Source organism: Phocoena sinus, chromosome 6 (genome assembly GCF_008692025.1).
Source record: "Phocoena sinus isolate mPhoSin1 chromosome 6, mPhoSin1.pri, whole genome shotgun sequence".
In the NCBI taxonomy this organism is placed as follows: domain Eukaryota; kingdom Metazoa; phylum Chordata; class Mammalia; order Artiodactyla; family Phocoenidae; genus Phocoena; species Phocoena sinus.
In genome coordinates, this window is record NC_045768.1 from 105,843,405 (window position 1) to 105,867,752 (window position 24,348).

The window sequence follows — 24,348 nt, forward strand, 5'->3', positions numbered from 1 at the left end:
GTTGATTCTTCCAATCCAAGAACATGGTATATCTCTCCATCTGTTTGTATCCTCTTTAATTTCTTTCATCAGTGTCTTATAGTTTTCTGCATACAGGTCTTTTGTCTCCCTAGGTAGGTTTATTCCTACGTATTTCATTCTTTTTGTTGCAGTGGTAAATGGGAGTGTTTCCTTAATTTCTCTTTCAGATTTTTCATCATTAGTGTATAGAAATGCAAGAGATTTCTGTGCATTAATTTTGTATCCTGCAACTTTACCAAATTCATTGATTAGCTGTAGTAGTTTTCTGGTAGCATCTTTAGGATTCTCTATGTATAGTATCATGTCATCTGCAAACAGTGACAGTTACTTCTTACTTTCCAATTTGTATTCCTTTTATTTCTTTTTCTTCTCTGATTGCCATGGCTAGGACTTCCAAAACTATGTTGAATAATAGTGGTGAAGAGTGGACATCCTTGTCTTGTTCCTGATCTTAGAGGAAATGGTTTCAGTTTTTCACCATTGAGAATGATGTTTGCTGTGGGTTTGTCATATATGGCCCTTATTATGTTGAGGTAGGTTCCCTCTGTGCCCCCTTTCTGGAGAGTTTTTATCATAAATGGGTGTTGAATTTTGTCAAAAGCTTTTTCTGCATCTGTTGAGATAATCATATGGTTTTTATTCTTCAGTTTCTTAATATGGTGTATCACATTGATTAATTTGTGTATATTGAAGAATCCTTGCATACCTGGGGTAAATTCCACTTGATCATGGTGTATGATCCTTTTAATGTGTTGTTGAATTCTGTTTGCTAGTATTTTGTTGAGGATTTTTGCATCTATATTCATCAGTGATATTGGTCTGTAATTTTCTTTTTTTGCAGTATGTTTGTCTGGTTTTGGTATCAGGGTGATGGTAGCCTCATAGAATGAGTTTGGGAGTGTTCCTTCCCCTGCAGTTTTTTGGAAGAGTTTGAGAAGGATGGGTGTTAGCTCTTCTATAAATCTTTGATAGAATTCATCTGTGAAGCTATCTGGTCCTAGACTTTTGTTTGTTGGAAAATTTTTAATCACAGTTTCAATTTCATTACTTGTGATTGGTCTGTGCATAGTCTCTATTTCTTCCTGGTTCAGTCTTTGAAGGTTATACCTTTTAAAAAATTTGTCCATTTCTTCCAGGTTATCCATTTTATGGGCATAGAATTGCTTGTAGTAGTCTCTTAGGATGCTTTGTATTTCTGTGGTGTCTGTTGTAACTTCTCCATTTTCATTTCTAATTTTATTGATTTGAGTCTTCTCCCTCTTTTTCTTGATGAGTCTGGCTAATGGTTTATCAATTTTGTTTATCTTCTCAAAGAACCAGGTTTTAGTTTTATTGATCTTTGCTATTGTTTTCTTTGTTTCTATTTCATTTATTTCTGCTCTATTCTTTATCATTTCTTTCCTTCTGCTAACTTTGGGTTTTGTTTGTTCTTCTTTCTCTGGTTCCTTTAGGTGTAAGGTTAGATTGTTTATTTGAGATTTTTCTTGTTTCTTGAGGTAGGCTTGTACTGCTATAAACTTCCCTCTTAGAACTGCTTTTGCTGCATCCCATAGGTTTTGGATCATTGTGTTTACATTGTAATTTGTCTCTAGGTATTTTTTGAGTTCCTCTTTGATTTATTCAGTGATCCCTTGGTTATTTAGTAACATATTGTTTAGCCTCCATGTTTTTGTGATTTTTATGTTTTTTTCCCTGTAATTGATTTCTAATCTCATAACATTGTGGTCAGGAAAGATGCTTGATATGATTTCAGTTTTCTTAAATTTACTGATGCCTGATTTATGACCCAGGATGTGATCTATCCTGGAGAACGTTCCATGTGCACTTAAGAAGAAAGTGTAATCTGCTGTTTTTGGATGGAATGTCCTATAAATATCAATTAAATCTATCTGGTCTATTGTGTCATTTAAAGCTTCTGTTTCCTTATTTACTTTCATTTTGGATGATCTGTCCATTGGTGTAAGTGAGGTGTTAAAGTCCCCCACTATTATTGTGTTACTGTCAATTTCCTCTTTTATAGCTGTTAACAGTTGTCTTATGTACTAAGGTGCTCCTATGTTGGGTGCATATATATTTACAATTGCTATATCTTCTTCTTGGATTGATCTCTTGATCATTATGTAGTGTCCTTCCTTGTCTCTTGTAACATTCTTTGTTTTAAAGTCTATTTTATCGGATATGAGTACTGCGACTCCAGCTTTCTTTTGATTTCCATTTGCATGGAATATCTTTTTCTTTCCCCTCACTTTCAGTCTGTATGTGTCCCTAGGTCTGAAGTGGGTCTCTTGTAGACAGCATATATACGGGTCTTGATGCTGAATTCTCTTAGCTTTTGCTTGTCTGTAAAGCTTTTGATTTCTCCTTTGAATCTGAATGAGATCCTTGCTGGGTAGTGTAATCTTGGTTGTAGATTCTTTCCTTTCATCACTTTAAGTATATCATGCCATTCCCTTCTTGCTTGTAGAGTTTCTGCTGAGAAATCAGCTGTTAACCTTATGGGCGTTCCCTTGTATGTTATTTTTCCCTTGTTGCTTTCAGTAATTTTTCTTTGTCTTCAATTTTTATCAGTTTGATTACTGTGTGTCTCAGTGTGTTTCTCCTTGGGTTTATCCTGCCTGGTACTCTCTGTGCTTCCTGGATTTGAGTGGCTATTTCCTTTCCCATGTTAGGGAAGTTTTCGACTATAATCTCTTAAAATATTTTCTTGGGTCCTTTCTCTCTTCTCCTTCTGGGACCCCCTATAATGTGAATGTTGTTGCATTTAATGTTGCCCCAGAAGTCTCTGAGGCTGTCTTCATTTCTTTTCATTCTTTTTTCTTCATTCTGTTCCACAGCAGTGAATTCCACCATTCTGTCTTCCAGGTCACTTATCCGTTCTTCTGCCTCAGTTATTCTGCTATTGATTCCTTGTAGTGTATTTTTAATTTCAGTTATTGTATTGTTCATCTCTGTTTGTTTGTTCTTTAATTCTTCGAGGTGTTTGTTCTTTAATTCTTCTAGGTCTTTGTTAAACATTTCTTGCATCTTCTCAATCTTTGCCTCCATTCTTTTTCTGAGGTCCTGGATCATCTTCAGTATCATCATTCTGAATTCTTTTTTCTGGAAGGTTTCGTATCTGCACTTCATTTAGTTGTTTTCCTGGGGTTTTATCTTGTTCCTTCATCTGGTACATAGCCCTCTGCCTTTTCATCTTGTCTGTCTTTCTGTGAATGTGATTTTTGTTCCACAGGCTGCAGGATTGTAGTTCTTCTTGCTTCTGCTGTCTGCCCTCTGGTGGATGAGGCTGTCTAAGAGGCTTGTGCAAGTTTCCTGATGGGAGGGACTGGTGGTGGGTAGAGCTAGGTGTTGCTCTGGTGGGCATAGCTCAGTAAAACACTAATCCTGTTGTCTCCTGATGGGTGGGGCTGGGTTCCCTCCTTGTTGGTTGTTTGGCCTGAGGTGACCCAACACTGGAGCCTTCCCTGGGCTCTTTGGTGGGGCTAATGGTGGACTCTGGGAGGGCTCACGTCAAGGAGCACTTCCCAGTTCTTCTGCTGCCAGTGTCCTTGTCCTCATGGTGAGATACAGCCACCCCCTACCTCTGCAAGGGACCCTCCAACACTAGCAGTTAGGTCTGGTTCAGTCTCCCCTGGGGTCACTGCTCCTTCCCCTGGGTCCCGAAGCGCACACTACTTTGTGTGTGCCCTCCAAGAGTAGAGTCTCTGTTTCCCGCAGTCCTGTTGAAGTCCTACAGTCAAATCCAGCTAGCCTTCAAAGTCTGATTCTTTAGGAATTCCTCCTCTAGTTGCTGGACCCCCAGGTTGGGAAGCCTGACGTGGGGCTCAGAACCTTCACTCCAGTGGATGGACTTCTGTGGTATAAGTGTTCTCCAGTTTGTGAGTCACCCAACCAGCAGTTATGGGATTTGATTTTATTGTAATTGCGCCCCTCCTACCGTCTCATTGTGGCTTCTCCTTTGTCTTTGGATGTGGGGTATCTTTTTTGGTGAGTTCCAGTGTCTTCCTGTCGATGATTGTTCAGCAGTTAGTTGTGATTCCAGTGCTCTCGCAAGAGGGAGTGAGTGTACGTCCTTCTACTCTGCCATCTTGAACCAGTCTCTAGCAGTGCAGAATAATTTTCAGTGTATTTTTTTCTCATAATACGAAGTATAAGTATATATTGTAAATGTATGTGAGTATTTATTGTGCACTTAACTATGTGCCAGACACTGGTCTAGGCTCTGGGGATAAAACCGTTGGGGAAAAAAAATCCTCATGGAGTTTATACTTTAGAAGGAGTAAACTATATATTGTTTAAAAGCAGCAGTATAACCCAAACAGACTTGAAAGAAATACATTGGTAAATAGGAAAAGATACACCTTGAAGATGTGCTGGTATGATGAAATAAAAAGCTGATGTGGCAAATTAATGTCACATAAAATACTGTTAAAGGTGAAGAGCACTAAAAAAGTAAATTGGGCAGCTAGAGCATTTATGTAACATAGGCTTAAAAGTGAAAAATGACAGGATTAGAAGGAAAACTGATGAGCCCACGGTTTAGCATACCTCTATTAAAATGGATAGGTAAACAGAAAATCAGGAAAACATGTGTACCTCGTTTTATTGCACTTTGCTTTATTGTGCTTTGCAGATAATGCATTTTTTACAAATTGAAGGTTTGTGGCAACCCTGTGTTGAGCAAGTTTGTTGGTACCATTTTTCCAACAGCATTTGCTCACTTCCTGTCTCTGTGTCACATTTTGGTAATTCAGACATTACAGACATACCTCAGAGATATTGCAGGTTTGGTTCTGGACCACTGTAATAAAGCAAATATCACAATAAAGCAAGTCACACAAATTTTTTGGTTTCCATGTGCATATAAAAGGCTCTCCTTGGACCTCCCTATTAGCTTAGACACAACAATATTGAAATCAGGCCAACTAACCTTAACAATGGTCTGTAAGGGTTCAAGTGAAAGGGAGAGTTGCACATCTCTCACTTGAAATGAAAAGCTAGAAATTATTAAGCCTAGTGAGGAAGGCATGTTGAAAGTCGAAACAGGCAAAAAGTTAGGCCTCTTGAAAACAGTTAGCCAAGTTGTGAATGCAAAGGGAAAGTTCTCGAAGGAAATTAAAAGTGCTATTCCAGTGAACACACTCATGATAAGAAAGTGGGAAAGCCTTATTGCTAATATAGAGAAAGTTTTAGTGGTCTGGATAGAAGATCAAACCAGCCACAACATTCCCTTAAACCAAAGCCTAATCCAGAGCAAGGCCCTAACTCTCTTCAATTCTATGAAGGCTGAGAGTTGAGGAAGCTGCAGAAGAAAAGTTTGAAGCTAGCAGATGTTGATTCATGAGAAATAAGGAAAGAGGCCATCTCTATAACATAGAAGTGCAAGGTGAAGCAGCAAGTGCTGATGTAGAAGCTGCAGCAAGTTATCCAAAAGATCTAGCTAAGAAAATTAATGAAGGTGGCTGGCTGCACTGAACAACAGATTTTCAATGTAGATGAAAGTCTTATATTGGAAGAGGATGCTGCCAGGACTTTCATAGCTAGAGGGGAGAAGTCAGTGCCTGGCGTGAGAGCTTCAGAGGACAGGGTGACTCTTGTTAAGGGCTAATGTAGCTGGTGAGTTTTAAGTTGAAGCTAATGTTCATTTACCATTCTGAATTATGCTAAATCTACTCTGCCTGTGCTCTCTAAATGGAAAAACAAAGTCTGGATGACAGCACAACTGTTTACAACATGGTTTACTGAAGCCCACTGTTGAGATCCACTGCTCAGAAAAGAAAAGCTTCCTTTGAAAATGTTACTGCTTATTGACAATGCATCTGGTCACCCAAGCACTCTGATGGAGATGTACAAGATTAATGTTATTTTCATGCCTGCCTACCCAACATCCACTCTGCAGCCCACAGATCAAGGAGTAATTTCAACTTTCAAGTCTTTATTATTTAAGAAATACACTTTTTTTTTTTTTTTTTTGCCACGTGCTGCTCAGCTTGTGGGATCTTAGTTCCCCTACCAGGGATTGAACCCGGGCCACTGCAGTGAAAGCACCGAGTTCTAGCCACTGGACCACCAGGTAATTCCCATAAGAAATTACACTGAAGCTATAGCTGCCATAGATAGTGATTCCTCTGATGGACCTGGGCAAAGTCAATTGAAAACCTTCTGGAAAGGATTCACCATTCTGGATGCCATTAAGAACATTCATGATTCATGGGAAGAGGTCAAAATATCAACATTAACAGGAGTTTGAAAGAAGTTGATTCCAGCCCTCATGGATGACTTGGAGGGCTTTAAGACTTCAGTGGAGGAAGTAACTGCAGATGTAGTGGAAGTAGCAAGAGAACTAGAATTATAAGTGCAGCCTCAAAGATGTGACTAAATTGCTACAATCTCTGACTTCTCTAGGTGGAATCTGCTTCTGGTGAAGATACTGTGAAGATCTTGTTGAAATGACAACAGAGGATTTAGAATATTATATAAACTTAGTTGATTAAGAAGTGGCAGGGTTTGACTCCAGTTTTGAAAGAAGTTCTACTTTGGGTAAAATGCTTTCAAACAGCATTGCCTGCTACAGAGAAATTGTTCATGAAAGGAAGAGGCAATGGATGAGGCACACTTCACTGTGGTCTTATTTTAAGAAATTGTCACGGCCACCCAGCCTTCAGCAGCCACCACCCTGATCAGTCAGCAGCCTTCAACATTGAGGCGAGACTCTCCACACAAAAGGAGTACAACTCATTGAAGGCTCAATGGTGGTTGGCATTTTTTAGCAATAAAGTATTTTTTAATTAAGGTATGAACATTGTTATTTAGACACTTATGAGTAAATATTGCATACTTATTCAACTACATTATAGTGTAAACATAACTTTTATATGCACTGGGAAACAGAATTATCCCCATGACTCACATTATTGTGGTATTTGCTTTATTGTGATGGTCTGGAACTAGACTTAAAATATCTCTGAGGATGCCTGTATAGAAGATTTGAACAACACAACTAATAAAGTTGATCTAATACGTATAGAAAATTTTGTACCCAACAAATAGAGAGTAAGCGTTATTTTTGAGCACACGAGGAATACTTTAAAATGGACTGTGTCCTAAATCACAAAAGAAGTCCCCCAAATTTAAGGTAACCAGAATCAAATAGACCACATTCTATGACCACAGTAACTAAACTTGAAATCAACAATAAAGAGAACTTTTAAAAAAACTCATCTGAATAGAACTAAAAAACTCACTCATAGGTTAAAGAGGAAGCTTGAAAACAGCCAGCAAAGTAAACATGAAAGTAGGTAGGAAGAAGAGCATATTAAATATAAAAACAGAAATTAATAAAATGGGGGGGGAAAGATTAACACTTTCCTAATTGTATATTGTGATGACCAATGATAAGATGAGTGAAATTGGCCAAGAAGAATATAGGTATTATTTGAGCCTCTATTCCTATTCATGGTATATTTTCTATATTAGTAATCTTTTTCTTTAGAAGGTATCCAATATGAGCTAATAAGAAGACTATAGAACATAAATTTGTTGTCAAATTTTCAGTAGTGTGTCTTTTCCATATAATAAGAAAATTAACTATAGAACTGTGTAAGTGAAAATATCAGACTTATAGAATTATTTACTATTTATTTTATTTAAAAGATTTTATAATGGCCTTTAATAGAAAATTCTATTTATATGTGTAAGATATTTTTCTTTCTCTTCTTGTAGGTTACTCAAATGAGTCGTCCAGACCTGATTGTCTTTCTGATGAAATACCTGATGGCTCTCATAGTTGGTATTCCTTCCATTTTTTGGGTTGGAAGCAAAAAGACATGCTTTGAATGGGCCAGTTTTTTTCATGGTCGTAGGAAAAAAGAGTAAGTTGAAGTAAATTATCATTGTGTTCACAAACTTCACATTTACGTAATATCTTTGTGTTTCCTGTGTTAAAATAATTTGGATTTGGAGGAAGTATTCCAAAAAGATTGTAACCTCAGCTTCCACCAGTTATGATTAAACCTTAAATCACAGTTAAAAACTTATTCAGAAAAGATAGCCAAGTAGAACCAGGCTTAAGGCCTATTCCTTACTAATTCAGAATATTTGAGGGAAGACCAGTCTTTATTTTAAAAAATCCAAATTATAATCTTCTTAAAATTAAAAACAAATTAATGATTTTATATATATTCTTATTTGATCTTCTTGACACTTCCCTGAGGACTGGTGTGTATTATCATCTCAGTGTTACAGATGAGAAAACTGAGGCACAGAGAGGTTAAGTGCCTTGGCTGAAGTCACATAGGTATTAGATTAGACTTCCATTTCCAACTGTCCATCATTCTTCCAGGTTGTACCATAAATTATTTAAAGAGATAGCATGTTATTCCATTCTCATGAGGTACACGTTAAAGCCAAAATAGCAAAATGATATTAGTAGATAAAATGGAATATGTTAAAGAAATTATTTTAATTCATAGTTGGCCACATTGCATATTAGACTGTCATGGTAAAATATAAGATTTGCCAAAGCAGTCTTCTCAGGGCATATTTGAGGAATCTTGAATTTTTTGACCCCATAATTAATGAAACAAAACAAAACAAAATAAGACCCTGCAGTATTCACAAAGGAACAAATGACTTCAAAGTGTTTACTAAGGATAAGTCTTATATGTATACTGTATTTGAATTATCGCATATTCTATGTTAGTGGAGTCTATATTCTTATGATTTTACTTAACCTAAGTTCCATGGAAAATGGATTTGGTGGGATAGTCTATAAAACTCTTAAGATATTTAAAATGTTATTGTGTCTTGTATGGGTTAATGTACTTTTTAAATACAACTTAAAGTACTGCATTAGCAGGATCTGTATTTTCTAAAATACCAGTAATTAGCAGCTTCTGTTACATCAATTAGATTGAGATTTTTAAAAATCACAGTTTTAAAGTATACATTTCTTATTACCATATCTGAGACTACTGCTAGTAATATCAGATAATGCATTTCCCCTTTAAATACAGTTTCATAGGGCAGAGAAGGAAAGAAGAATTCAACAACAAAAATGTATTTCCTAAGAATTCATCCTTTGAGAAAGTCTTTAATGAATGTTTACTGTGTGCTTTGAACTATATTGGGATGCCAAGGATTCAGTAGCATACAAAACAGGCCAAGTCCTTGCTTTTTGTGGAACATCCTTCCTTGGGGGATTTATCTGTATATTTTTTGAAATTTTAAAATATGTTTTAATCACAGTAAAACATAATTCTGAGGGTTTGAATTAAACATTCCTGGTCATCTCTGGACCATACACAAACAATTCTGTAATACAACAATTCTGTTGTACTAGAAACTCCAGATGGAGCTAAGCCCAAGCTACCCTTTTGGGGAATCTTTCCAGTTATTTGGGGGATCCTGGTTGGGTCAGAATCCTTTTGAAACTGGTTAGAACTCCCAAGAACCCTTCTGTTTGGTTTTCTGGAACCATGGACCACCCCTACAACCCAACAAAGTCATTGTGACCCTCCAGTGCTCTGGGCTAGAGTACCACTCCTCAAGAGTGTGAGCACCCTACAGCCATTTCTAGCATTTGCCTGGTTGAGCCTTTGAGAAATGACTACGGAGTAATCATAATAATGGTTACCAATTAATTGAGCACACTTAATACTCCAAGCACTGTCCTAAGCATTTTACATATTATTAAATCATTTAATCCTCTAAACAACCTTGTGAGGGAGATCGTCATTTTACAGATAAGAAACTGAGGCATAGAACCAAGGTTTAATAGCTAGTGAATGGTAGAATTGAGATTCACACCCAAGCAGTCTGACTCTAGCCTGCTCTTAACCCCTCTGTTATACTGTGTGTCAAAAGACTGGCTTCTAAAATTATGCAAATCAAATTAGTGTTCTTCCTCTGAGTGAAGCCACATTTAAGACTGTGCTTATGCTAATATTTCTGATACTGATTGAAATATTTTTAGAAATCTTCTTTTGGAATTATCTGGATCACAGCACTTAATTTCTCTGGACCTCTGTTTTCTTATTTGTAAAATGAGGGGACAGACCTTCACCATTTGAAGGTGGGTTAAATTTTTGGAATGACCAGAAGTCAGTTTGAACCAATTTTTAAAAATAAGTTTAGAAAACAAATTCAGCAATCCAGAGTGACTTGGGATGTATGTATATATGAATAGGGCCATTGATAACACAAGAACAAATGTTGTTTTAACTATTTTTGAGTTGTTCTTTATTCTATTTAGTTTTTGACATTTTGTTTTTATCATATACATAAACATTATGTTTTATCATTACTTTATGATTGTCTTTGAAGCCATTTAAACTTAAGTTTGATCCCCAACTGCTGTTTTTTTAAACATCTTTATTAGAGTATAATTGCTTTACAGTGGTATGTCAAAGTTTCTGCTTTATAACAAAGTGAATCAGTTATACATATACATATGTCCCCATATCTCTTCCCTCTTGCATCTCCCTCCCTCACACCCCCAGCTGCTGTTTTGTTGTATGACTTTTGGAAAGTCCTTTAATCCCTTAGAACCTCAGTTTCTTCATCTATAAAATGGGGATCACAATATTTATTATTAATGGACATCTAATATCTTTTTAGGACTTAATCTCTATAATAAAGACATTATTAAGAAAGATTAAAGGAGAGTATATGTAAAATACCTGGTACTCAACAAATATTAGTCTTCTTTCAGCCCTTCTACCCCAGCACTAAAACAACAACGGGATAACAACAATGATCTTTTTCTAGTTCAAAAACTTAGAATATATGCACTTTCTCAATTTATGATCCAATCTTTACATGTTGGAGAGTTTTTTTTAATGAAATTGTCTAATTTTAACTTTATGTATGATTCTCATAGTCATTATTTACACAAACTGATACACTGACCTTTGCAAATATTTAATTGGCTCTTTTATTAATTACCACTTTGTTCATCATCATGAACATCTGTCTGCTTTTAACCCTTTCATAGCAGTTAAAAACTTTTGCTCTGGGGCTTCCCTGGTGGCGCAGTGGTTGAGAGTCTGCCTGCCAATGCAGGGGACACGGGTTTGTGCCCCGGTCCGGGAAGATCCCACATGCCGCGGATTGGCTGGGCCCGTGAGCCATGGCCGCTGAGCCTGCGCGTCCGGAGCCTGTGCTCCGCAAGGGGAGAGGCCACAACAGTGAGAGGCCCTCGTACCACAAAAAAAAAAAACCCAACTTTTGCTCTGGACATAATTCATCCCCTTAATTCTTTTTTCCTAAGCCTTTAATGGGTCTGGGACTTAATTGTATGTTTGCTTAAATTAATTTTTCATATGTTTTGTTCTAGTTATGATCATTCATGTTTATTCCAGCACTAGACAAATGCTCTGTCATAAAGTCAACTTGTTACCTTAAAACAACTGCTCTTACAAATTAAAAAATGTGTCTATGCCATGATGAGGCCTCTACTACTTCCATAAACCATGCAAGAAAATAGTATTTCTACTTTATAATAGTACCTTTGTAATATTTCAGTGTCCTTGAGAATGATAAATTTCTTGAGCTGAAAGGGACTTTTTAGAAATGATGAAATTGTGTACCTTCAGTCTATAGATGAGGAAAATTAAGAAAAGGGGATAGTGAGTTGCCTAAGATTACATATTTATTGACAGAGTTGGAACTAAAATCCTGATTTCCTTATTCTAATACGAACCTCTTTCTATCATACCACTTTTGGGAACAGATTGACACAGATTTTTGTTATATTCTCTCTTCGGTCAACAGTGTTACCTTATATCTGTCCTAAAGACATTATTTGGGAAGGAATTAATTTCAAGAATAACATCAGTTTGTCAAAAAAGTAGAGATGTTAGTCTGTATCTTAAACTTAGTATTTTGTTGTCTAGGATAGTGAATGAGAGCCGACAGGTACTCCAGGAACCTGATTTCGCTCAGTCCCTGCTGAGGGATCCAAATACTCCTATTATAAGAAAATCAAGAGGAACTTCCACTCAAGGAACATCCACACATGCTTCATCAACTCAGCTGGCCATGGTGGATGATCAGAGAAGCAAAGCAGGGAGTGTCCACAGCAAAGTGAGCAGCTACCATGGCAGCCTCCACAGATCCCGTGATGGCAGGTGAGTTTTATTGGTAGATTAGTTTATTTCGTGTGCTGAATTTGAGTCACATGGCAAGTAGCCAATGTGACTACTACTATTGGAAGAGTAGCCAATTCTGAAAAAGAAGTTGATCATTGTTAACGTTTTTGAACTTTCCTAGGTACAGTTGTCCCAGATGATGGTCAGACTTAATGCCAGTCAGAGGAGTTTAGAGTTTGACTCGATGCAGCAAGCAATATGGAGTCATTGACGGGTATTACTGATCAGGGAGAAGGCAGGGTAAAAGTGGTTATTTTAGTAAGATTAATTTGGCAAGCAGTTATGGAATACCTACCATGTCAGGCATTGTGCTAGGCTCTGGGAATACAAAGATGATTTAGGCATGATCTTTGTTCTTAATAAGCTCAAGAAAGATAGTGTAGTCATTACTCATGTTGTGGTTAAGAGCATGGAGTCTGGAATGATAAACCTCAGTTTCCTCATCTGTAAAATGGAAATAGTAATAATATTTGCCCCTTTAGCAATGTTGTAAACAATAAATGAGATAATGTACCTAATTGTTTGGAACAGTGCCCATCTCTGTAAGTGCCTGATACCAACTTTTATTATCATTATTATAAGTTAATAATTAAAGTAAAATGCAAATATAATGGTATAGTCCAGAGGTTGGCAAACTTTTTCTATAAAGAGCCACATAATAAATAACTTTAGTCTTTGTTGGTCATATGGTCTTTGTTGGCAACTATTCATTTCTGCTGTTGTAGCATGAAAGCAGCCATGGACAATATGTAGTCAAAATGGGAATGGCTGTGTTCCAGTAAAACTATTTACAAAAATAGCAAGGGGCCTTATTTGACTGGCAGACCATAGTTGGCCAACCCCTGTTTAGTAGCTTGGACTAGGGGGTGATTAATTCTGGTGGGGAAGGGGATGGGGAAAAGCTTCACAGAGAATGTTTGAGAGTGGGCTGGATGTGCTTTCCTGTTAAATTTGATGGTGGAGACACTAGAATTAGAAACTTCTTAGGAGCTTTGCATTAATTCAGCTGAGAGATGATGAAGGCTTATGGAAGAACAGTGGCAGTGGCAAGAGAGGAAGAGCTGATCTGAAGGATATTTGAAAAGAAGAAATGAAGTGATAGGAGTTGGAGATGGATTAAAGCAATTGGAGAGAAGGAATGTGCCAAAGATTTTTTTTTTAATATTTCTAGTTTGGGAAACTGAAAGAATGAAAATTATAATGCCTGAAATTCTTTGTTCACTTTGAAACATCTCTGTTTCTACAGCTGTCCTGTATCCTTCCAGTCTCATTCCAGCCTTTCTCTCAGTGTTCCCTGTCCTCCCAGTATAGGGTATGATTCCTATACTCACTGTCTTTTTAGTCCTTCTGGTTTGTCCTCTCAACTTGCTTTCTTTCGCCTTCTAACTTGGTCAGCTACCCTATGTTTTAAAAAGGAGCAGCCTTTCTTTGACTATCATATATTTTCTATCTTTTATCCATTTCTTTTTCTTTTCCTTGCCAGATTTTTGAAATGAATATTTTGAATATTTCTGTTCTACCAATTGCATCCTTCATTCCTTGTATTTCTAGTCTTATTCACCTTCTTACCCACTTCTGACATCACCAATGCCCTGTTTTTTAATCACATTCAAAGATCTTCTCTTTCCTGCCTTTTCCTTCCATTCAGCACTCCTAAATAAAAAGCATTCTTTTAAGTGCTAGGGACACAGAGATGGAAGACAGAAGAGTAAACAGTTGGTAGTAATATACTTTAATGGGTATGATAAAATCATGTACAAAGTGCTTTGGGATTCCAGAGAAGAAAACCATTTAAGTCGCCATGGAAAGTCTTGTTCACAAACAGGATAGCACTTTAATTTGAATAGGATTCAGAGGAAGCAGTTGGAAATTTCAGACAAGGAAACAGCATATGAGGAGGGAAGGAGGACAAACGGGCAGTTAAGTACCAGGGCAACTGTAGGAGATGAAACATGCTGGGAAGTTTGGAGTTTTTTCCCTTACAGCAATGAGAAACTATTAGAAGACTTTGAGCATTGGGGTGATAAAATCAGATTTGTATTTTAGGAAGATCACTTGGACAACAGCATAGGAGAGGAGATTGTAAGTAAGCCCAGTTGGGAAGTTTCTAGAGTAATTTAGAGGTCTTAACTTAAGACACTCATAAAGAGGGAGGAAATCAGAGAATCTTTCAGAGTACGTTTTGTCAACACCACCCTCCATGAACTGACTCTCAGCATTATTTGATGTCTGACATTATTAGCCTTATCATTTTCAATAAGGAATGAACAGTTAGAATAGAGCTCTTATGCGTGTGGCATTCTGTGTATAAAGAGATATATAGAAGAAAGCTAAAGTATAATTTCTGCACTCTAGAAGAATATAACCTTATGAGAAAGATAGGACATATACATAAGAACCAACTAAAAAATAGTGCAAGCCAGCATATAATTAAAACAGTGAGTATTAGAGATGATCAATGTTATAGAACTTCAGAAAAGGGGAAGATCAGATTGGCCCATGAAAATATCTCAGAGGAGATAAGTAGGGTGAGTGAATGGTAATACAAGATAAGTTCATATTGAGTAGAGAATTTCTGAAGGCAATTAAATATAGGGGGATTTCAACATCAGTAATCTGAATGGAATGGGAGTTTAGATAAGAAAGTTTATAATCTTTAATATAAGGTAGTTGGTAATTAAAATTGTGAGATAGAATTCCTTGAATCTTAATAAAAAAAACAACAGACCAAGAACAAGACCTTGGTAAATACAGTAATGATAATAATACAATAAGAGGGACTTCCCTGGTGGCACAGTGGTTAAGAATCTGCCTGCCAATGCAGGGGACACGGGTTCGAGCCCTGGTCCTGGAAGATCCCACATGCCGCAGAGCAGCTAAGCCCACGCACCACAAATACTGAGCCTGTGCTCTAGAGCCCGCGAGCCACAACTACTGAGCTTGCACGCCTAGAGCCTGTGCTCTGCAACAAGAGAAGCCACTGCAATGAGAAGCCCGTGCACTGCAACGAAGAGTAGCCCCCACTCACCACAACTAGAGAAAGCCCACGTGCAGCAACGAAGACCAAACGCAGCCAAAAATTTTAAAAATTAAAAAAAAAAATAAGTGCCTTTAAAAAAAAAGAAATAATAATACAATAAGAATAGCCTAAAAAAAAAAAAAAAAAAAAAAAAAAAGAATAGCCTAGCATGTGATTCAGAGAAAGTGCTTATAGACATATGAAGGAATCTATGAAAGTATAATGTCATGGAAACTAGGGGATATACTATGACCTCCTGTAATGGCCTTTCTTATCTCTGATAAATTAAAATCATACTCATCCTTTAAGGCCTGCTTGATTCCCATATCCATGGCAGTTAATTAATTGCTTTTTAATCATTCTTGTGGTGTGACCTATTTTCAATACAGTTGTTTTTCCTTGGCTAAGTTTGCAGTTTCTGGAGGATGTGAACTTGGTGACAGACATTTGTATATTCCCCTACAGTATCTAGCCCAGTGCATATTAGGAGACAAATAAATCTATCAAACAACTTTAGAAATAATGTGGGCATGCCATCTCATGGCGATTTCTTTCTGCATCAGTTTTTAAGTTTACACGTGAACACTATATTTGGCCATGGTTTTCTCATCATTTCATGGTATCTTGGCTGTGAGATCACACGTATACACACATTCCTGCTTCTCAGTACTCACTCTAGTCCAGACTCCTTGATGGATAATTACTGATCTCAGTGCTACGTAAAATAGAATAAGACTTGGGTAAATATACCTTCACATGTATGTCAGCTTCAAAGAATAAGTAATCGGTAGTTAGATGAGAAGATGTAAAAAAGGAAGTGGGGGCGTCCCTGGTGGCGCAGTGGTTGAGAGTCCGCCTGCCGATGCAGGGGACACGGGTTCGTGCCCCGGTCTGGAAAGATCCCACATGCCGCGGAGCGGCTGGGCCTGTGAGCCATGGCCGCTGAGCCTGCGCGTCCGGAGCCTGTGCTCCGCAACGGGAGAGACCACAACAGTGAGAGGCCCCGCGTTCCGCAAAAAAAAAAAAAAAAAAAAAAAAAAAAAGGAAGTAGATGAGTAGGTAGATGGAGGTTTGAGAAAGAGTGGTTAGTTTGGTAAATAGGTGACATTTTACTATGTAGTTGAGTCCTAATTATCCATGGGCAGGTGGTTCATATTCTAGAATTTTGTGGATAGCCATATATTTCACTTAAAGAATTAGACATAAGAACTCAATTTTTTCTATAAAAAAAGGTATTCTTTTAGTCTTATTCATTAAATTAAACTCAAAGACAGAGTTCATTTTAGAAAATACTGAATTCATATTTTTAATTACCTTGATATCATTCCTAGAACACTGCATCATATTTTGCTCTTTTTCATTTGCCATATTTGTTTGAAATAGATACTTATGAAGTCATTGAGAGGTGAAAGGTCTCCATATTGGCTGGCAAATCATATTTAGAGAAATCTTTCACTCAGTTTAGGGCAATGATTATTATGTAAAATAATTATTAACTAGAATAACAGGCTTATTATGAAATATTTTCATTTGCAAACATTGTTATTATTTTACCAAAACTTGCAAACCAAAGTTAAAACCTTTGTATTCTGAATGTGAATTCTTTTTTTTTTTTTTTTTTTTTTTTTGCGGTACACGGGCCTCTCACTGTTGTGGCCTCTCTCGTTGTGGAGCACAGGCTCCGGACGCGCAGGCTCAGCGGCCATGGCTCACGGGCCCAGCCGCTCCGCGGCATGTGGGATCTTCCCGGACCGGGGCACGAACCCGCGTCCCCTGCATCGGCAGGCGGACTCTCAACCACTGCACCACCAGGGAAGCCCGTGAATTCTTTTAATAAATAAGAATTAAATGCTCTTTTATAAACCATTCCGTTAACATGAGGAATTTAAAAAATATTTTAAATGTAGCTTTTTATTCTTAAATGTTCTTTTTTGCTTTATGCAAAATGGGAAAAAAGACGTGCTTTCTTTTATAATTTTAAAGGACTTAATTTTTAAACTCTAATGAAAACATTATCTGACAAGCACTGCTATAATACTAGATCAGCTCAGTGGTATATGAATCAATCTTTAAAGTCTTTAAATTTTACAAATGATTCATATTGAGTCATGAAATTTGTTATAATCATCAAATGAGGGAAATGATAAATGCTTTTTGACAGCCAGTAGGTCTTCAGCTGCTTGTGATTAGTTGTTTTTTGTTTGTTTGTTTGTTTTTGTTGTTGTTGTTTTTGCGGTACGCGGGCCTCTCACTGTTGCGGCCTCTCTCGTTGCGGAGCACAGGCTCTGGACGCGCAGGCTCAGCGGCCATGGCTCACGGGCCCAGCTGCTCCGCGGCATGTGGGATGTTCCCAGACTGGGGCACGAACCTGCGTCCCCTGCATCGCCAGGCACTCTCAACTACTGCGCCACCAGGGAAGCCCCAGATTAGTTGTTTTGATGACTATTTGAAAAAGGAATGGCCTGCTACCTTTTTATTTTTAGAAATACTACTTAAAGTTTAATGTGTTAATTAAAGTTATAAATTATTTTCAGTTGTTTTCTTTGATCTTTGTTATTCTAAATTAAATATTGTTTTTACAAAAAGTGTATAGTATGTTTGAGTGTGAGTTTTCTTACCTCTAATGGGGGCTCAGTGAGTCAGAATTGCAACAAAAGAAATTTTAACAGCTCCCACTGGTGTCTTTCAAGGTAAGTAGAATGACAGAGAAGACAGTCTGCAATAAGCCAAGTAAGCCCAGTTGACATACTCAAGCTGTGCCTTGGCTAGGGATAAGGAGAGAATTTGCTTTTTCAGGAATATGGGTTACAAAGCCTTAGGAGTTTGCTACTTCTGTATTTAAGTTGATGTAGCTTTTACAAAATAGCATCCTCACAGCCTGAAGCCCTAATGAAAAGTAATTAAGACCATTTACAGGTAGTTAATTCAGCTGTTAACTGGGCTCTCTGGAAAGAAGCTGTCAGGCACCTAGCGTCATCATTGCTTGCCAATTCCCTCACTTTTTTTTTTTTTTTAAGGTCACGGTAATTTCTCCTCTAATTTCATTTGCTCGCTTTTCCAATGCTACTCTTTTCGTAAAATTGGAGTTTGCTGTCCTACTGATTATAACCATTCTTCTAAACTCCCTGGGACAATGCCATATTGCTTCTGTTGCTGTTCTTCCTCTGCTGGAACCCACCTCATAACCTAAAACTTATTTGAATGAGAAAAGTATCCTTACTTAGTTAGCATAGCTCCAGATCAGTCAGCTCTTCTTAACTTCAGTTTCTGTCCTTTTGCAAAGCATACCTTAATTCTGAGCCTAATCAGTAGATTTTCTCTCCTTTCTGTTTGGCCACTTGAATAATTCAAGAGTGTAAATCATCAAAAGTTGGTTGTTACTTTTTCACTTGTTAGTTTCCTAATTATTTCACTTGATGAGGTATTTTCATGAAAATTTTTAGTGTTATTTTCTAGTGTGTTCTGTTACCTACTTCAAAACAAACTCTCCTATATTAGGTACACTCCCTGCAGTTACAGAGGAATGGAGGAGAGACTACCTCATGGCAGCATGTCACGACTCACGGATCACTCCAGGCACAGTAGTTCTCATCGGCTCAATGAACAGTCACGACATAGCAGCATCAGAGATCTCAGTACTAATCCTATGACTCACATCACACATGGCACCAGCATGAATCGGGTTATTGAAGAAGATGGAACCAGTGCTTAAATTGTCCTAAGGTGGAAAACTTGTGTTGTTTAAAAAGCAGATTTTCTTTGCCTTTGCATGACTGATTGCCGTAACTCACTGTTATGATGCTTTCAGTCAGGTGCAGATTGTGTCCATTGAAAAGTAAACTTTTGCTTTTTATATTGCAACAAACTTGTAACATCAAGGCATCCAAAATGCTACGAATTATCGCATAAATAATTCTTATTTCTAGGTTATGAAGAAATAATTATTTGTCTGGTAAGCATTTTTATAAATCCATTTGTTTTATATTTAGAAAAATCCTAAATGTGTGGTGACTGCTTTATAGTGAACTTTCATATAATATCAACTAGTTGTGAGATAACATTCTGGTAGTTCTGTTAATAAAACAAAATTTCAGAATTAAAGAAATTTTCTATGCAAGGTTTATTTCTCAGATGAACAGTAAGACTTTGTAGTTTCCTTTCCACTAAGTGAAAAAGAACTGTGTTTTTAAACAGTAGGAGAATTTAATAAATCAGCAAGGGTATTTTAGCTAATAGAATATAAAATCAACAGAAGAATCTGATTAGTCTATTGAAGGCTCTTTTGAAATTCTGTCAAAATAATCTTTATTCAGAGAAATACAGGAGCAGGATTAGCGACGGAGTAAAAGCGGAGATGGGCATTTTTCCCAGTAATTGTGCTGTTTTTATTACTTTTGTAAATATTACTTTTACTGGCTGTGTTTTTATAACTTATCCATATGCATGATGGAAAATTTTTACTTTGTAGCCATGTTTTCCCATGTAGTAGTATTGATTCCTAGAGAACTTCATGTTCAGATATGTTCTGTGGAAGCATGTAATAGAATAAGCATCACACACTATAAGGTTTTTTGTGGTAATCGTAATTACAAAATGGCAAAATGTTTCCTCTGTATTCGTTGCTTGTATTTTTCTACAGTGAGATGTGATCTTGCCAAAGCCACCAGATCTTGGTATCCAGGCCCCTCCTGTCAGTGGGTTGATTGTCTGCACTTGCATTGCCCAGTAGCCAATATGCTACAGCTTTTGCCCCACACCCTTATTTTCAGATTCTGGATCATTCTTGTTTATAGCTGAAATACATATAACCTAAGTCCAAAGAGGTGATTAATTTGGGGTATTTGAAAATCATTGTAGCTAAATGGAGCATGATTAGTCCTGCTGTGAAGTATCCTTTAATCTTAAAAATATCAACTCAAAAATGTTTGACATTTTGTCTTATAAAATTTAAATAATTTATAATAAAAACTGTGAAGTTTATTAGGCATGAAATTGATCGGAAGGGAAAGAAAAATTCTGGAAAATGCTGCATGTGTTTTATAGAAAAGTATATTTAAACAAGGGATCCTCAACCCTGACTACAGATAAGAATCACTTGGGGAGCCTCTGATACCGGCCACCTTCCTCTCATTCAGATGACAACTGGTAGTTTTTTAAAAAGCTTTCCAGGTGATTTTAATCTGAAACCTGGCTGCAAGGTGTTTTAAACTAACTTGCCTCTGATGATGTGATGGCATCATGTTGTATCACGTGAAAATCTAGCTGGATTCAGTGTTATGCTTTTATATCATTACCTGGTATACAACGGGAATTCTGGATCCCACTTCTAAGGATTCTTACTCATTAAGTCAAAGGTGATGGTAGGCCTTTAAAATCTGGTTGTAAAAAGAAATACCACAGGTGATTCTTATGCAAGTATCCAAGAATCACACTTCAAAAAATATTCTAGACTCTAAAGAGGCCTGGCTTTGCCATATGCTAATTTTTTACCTTTAACAGGTCAATTTCTCTGAGCCTCAGTTCCCTTGTTTATAAATGAAGACAGAAGATAAATACCTACTTCACAAAATTGTCAAATAGGTATCAGATGAAAAATCATATGAAAGCTCTCTGAAAATTTTAAAGTGTTATGAACTATAAGGGATTAAGATTATTGAGGATTTAAGAGATTTGTTTGAGGGCTACCATAGTACATTCCTTGACATGTGCTTAATTCATGTGTACTTCTTCCTCTCCTTCTTTAAAACAAAAAGTACCAAGAAATTAGCTGTTGACAGAAGCTTTTATTAGGCGCAGAAGTCAGTTTTCTGATAATAATAATTTGTGTATCATGTTTTTTCTTTCAAAGTATGTATTTTTTAATATTTATTATTAATTCTTCTTAAGATATAGTTGAATATTTGGCTCAAATGCTTTACTTTTTCTTCCATCTTCATCGTCTTTTCCCTTGAAACTGGAGTTAATACTCAAGACAAGTAGAGTCTGAATTCCCTCACGTCTGACAGTAACCCTTTACTCTGAAAGCCAAACTTATAACAACTCATTTATAAATAAATCAGTAATTCTTGAGGCTTTTGTCTGAGGATTTCCCCTGAGAACAGCATGAGAGACCAAAACAAACATTCAGACAAAAAAAATAAGTTACTATAGAAGGTACCAGTTTCAGCTCAAAGATGTTGTCATCCATCGCCATCTGCATTATATTATCAATTGCCAAAATGTTAATTGGGGGCTTCCCTGGTGGCGCAGTGCTTGAGAGTCCGCCTGCCGATGCAGGGGATGCGGGTTCGTGCCCCGGTCCGGGAAGATCCCACATGCCGCGGAGCGGCTGGGCCCGTGAGCCATGGCCGCTGAGCCTGCGCGTCCGGAGCCTGTGCTCCACAACGGGAGAGGCCACAGCAGTGAGAGGCCCGCGTAACGCAAAAAAAAAAAAAAAAAATGTTAATTGGTTTTTTTGTGGGCCAAGTATAGACATTTAAGTGAACATCATTATGAAAATCTTAACTTTGTGCTTCTTGATTTTTATATATTCATTTGTATCTTCTCTACTAAACTGTTGATGTATTTGTAAAGGATATATTGGCCTCTCAGTTACTTTCAGTATGTTAGTTTTGCCCCACAAAATTTACTTAGTATTGTTAATGCATTGTTTTAAATAACCGTATTTAGTTTGGGTTGTGTTATTTATCAAACTAGCGCTCCAAATTAAGATTTTTATTCTTTAAAGAAACAGTTGAAGAACTATAACAAAACAACAATTTCAAGTCTCAACTAGCTTAATCCAACATAAGCAAGTCCTGACAGCTTTCCTACCATATGTTTAATTTGTGTGGTGATTGGCATATGATAATGTTTAGTATTTTATTTGTTCAGTTGACAACTGAGAAAATAATAGTTCTCTCTAAAATGTTAATATATAACTGAAAGCTTTTCGAGAAGTACTCTGATTTCAGCAATATTGTATTGAATTTTTTCAGTGATTAAAGCAAACAATTCAAGACAATATTAAGCTCGAAACAGTAGTTTCAAAGAACTGATTAGTAACTCAACAACTAGCAGAGGGCATAGTACATAGTAGGTTTTCAATAAATATTTAAATGAATGAATAGCTCATGTTATGCAACTCACTTTTACTCTAGCAGTGAAGTCTCACTTCAAAGAAATTTGAAGAGTCTAAATTTAAACTAAGTGAAATGAAGTCTCTGCTTTACCAGAATAATCTGCAGCAGTTAGTAATATGTGAATTGCACCAAATAAAGTGTATTTCTCCTAGAGTAACAGTCCATATTGGTATTTTAATTAAAGAAATATATATACAAACTTGTACCAACACTTTATATTAATTTTAAAAGGTGATGAGCAATTCTTAGAGGTATTTAGGTTCTTGTTGGTTTTATGTGAAGTTAGATCTTTGTGTAGTGGTTGGATAAATGAATATTCAAGTAAACCTTGATTAATGATGATTTTCTAAAAGCTGTTTCTTAGAGAAGATTTATGAAAATTCTGAGAATCTCTTCAAATTAGAAAAATTTACTACATTTTAACCTACCTCATTAGTTTCTTTGTGATAATAGCTGGCAGTAACTGAAGTTGTAACCGTATTGGTTTAGGCTATATCCCCATGAAATAAAAGGAACTACTTAAAGTTTTTTGATAAAGTAGTGGATCATTGGCTTGAGCTTAGAAAACATGAATATAGCAAAATTTCACTATGATGATATTTATATTGCTTTTGACATGCCAAAGGTATATTTACATATTATCATACTTGGAATCAAAAGACCCATAATTATGATATAAACTAGACAGCTCATTTAATTTCTCTTGGTCTCAGTTTCTTTGATGTAAAATACGGATAAGGTAATTTGGGGCCCCGAAACCTACCTCACTGGACAGCGTGAGGATCAAATGAGATAACAGGAATTATAGTGCTCTTTAACCTGTAAGTTCCCCTACTGATAGTATTTGTTTTTGTTAGAATTTTGGGGTTACAGAAAGCAAGGATAATGGTCTTCAGTGGTATTTAGCAGTAATAACAGAATAGGCAATTAGACCAGTATTCATTTGGTATAACCTTTAAATCAGCAATCCAATTAATCCTTTAAAAATTAGGTTCTTTTTCAAGAATGGCTATGCCCTTAGATTGTATTGGTTCTTTATTATATGTTATACCAGAATATGCTTTCAAATTTTACATGGCTGAATTTGTAGGTCACTTTCATCAGAAATTTGGGGATCTCCATTATGTTTTCTTTGATACAGAATGATACAACTACATTAGCTTGGTTTCAATGAAATTTATAAGAAAAATATAAAGAGAAGTGTAAGCCTTATTTTTCTTTCTTTGAGGACTTTCATGTGCCCAGTTCTTTCCAATTAAGAACAATTTTTAAAATGTGATTACTGTAACTGGTTGGTTTTCATCGTAGCAAAACTTTACATTTTAAGTGATAATATTATCTTGTTTGTATATTTGCATATATAATTTTTAAACCTGCATAAAGTAAGGATTTCTCCATTCTTTTCCATACATAAGCACGCAAAAGAGCATTTTTATAGACCCTAGATTTACAAAGGAACTCATGGTTCTTTTAAACTTCTTTTATGCCTTTTTTACAACTGATGAAAATAAGGAAAAATGTTTACATTTAATTCAGCTATGTTTCTTGGTAGCTGTATGATTTTATACATTATTCTTATATCATTTTAATCTATTTTATATGAAAAAATTATGTTGACATCTCTTAATATTTTAGTTCTCTTCCCTTCTTGTTTGTTCCAATTATATGAGTTTTTAGAAAGGAGTAGGAAGACTAAGCAACCTTTACCTTCCATCTGACTATAATTAGTCTCCTGGGTTTTTTTCTAATGTAAATTCTGTATTTCTTTAACAGCCAAATTGATATTGGGTTATAATTTTCTCTTAGGATCCAAAGTATTCTGAGAAAGAAAATGTTAAGGTCTATCCAGAACCAGCCATCTTTGTAGACATTCCTATTTGGTTGATTTATAAATATTTAATATAATAAGTTAATAAGCATCTTTCTTATTCTGTGATCTCTAATTAGAAAGTAAAATTTTGTTGCCATAAAAATAAAAGAAGGTAAATTTTCACTTATATTTTAGTCAAATCCCATACCAGTACAGCATTATTCCTATAAG

General features: G+C 36.3%; 1 protein-coding gene across 2 annotated transcripts in view; it reads left to right on the forward strand.

Moving 5' to 3' along the window:
* Positions 1-22,401, forward strand: part of FZD3 (frizzled class receptor 3) — a 91,467-nt gene extending 69,066 nt beyond the window's left edge. The window contains exons 5-7 of one of the 2 annotated variants that reach the window (XM_032636422.1): positions 7,741-7,889; positions 11,913-12,146; positions 18,685-22,401. In XM_032636422.1, coding sequence (XP_032492313.1) covers positions 7,741-7,889; positions 11,913-12,146; positions 18,685-18,898 — 597 coding nt within the window. In that variant the 3' untranslated portion in view covers positions 18,899-22,401. The remainder of the gene's footprint in view (positions 1-7,740; positions 7,890-11,912; positions 12,147-18,684) is intronic. The other variant, XM_032636421.1, reaches the window with a different exon arrangement.
* The last annotated feature ends 1,947 nt before the right edge of the window (positions 22,402-24,348 follow it).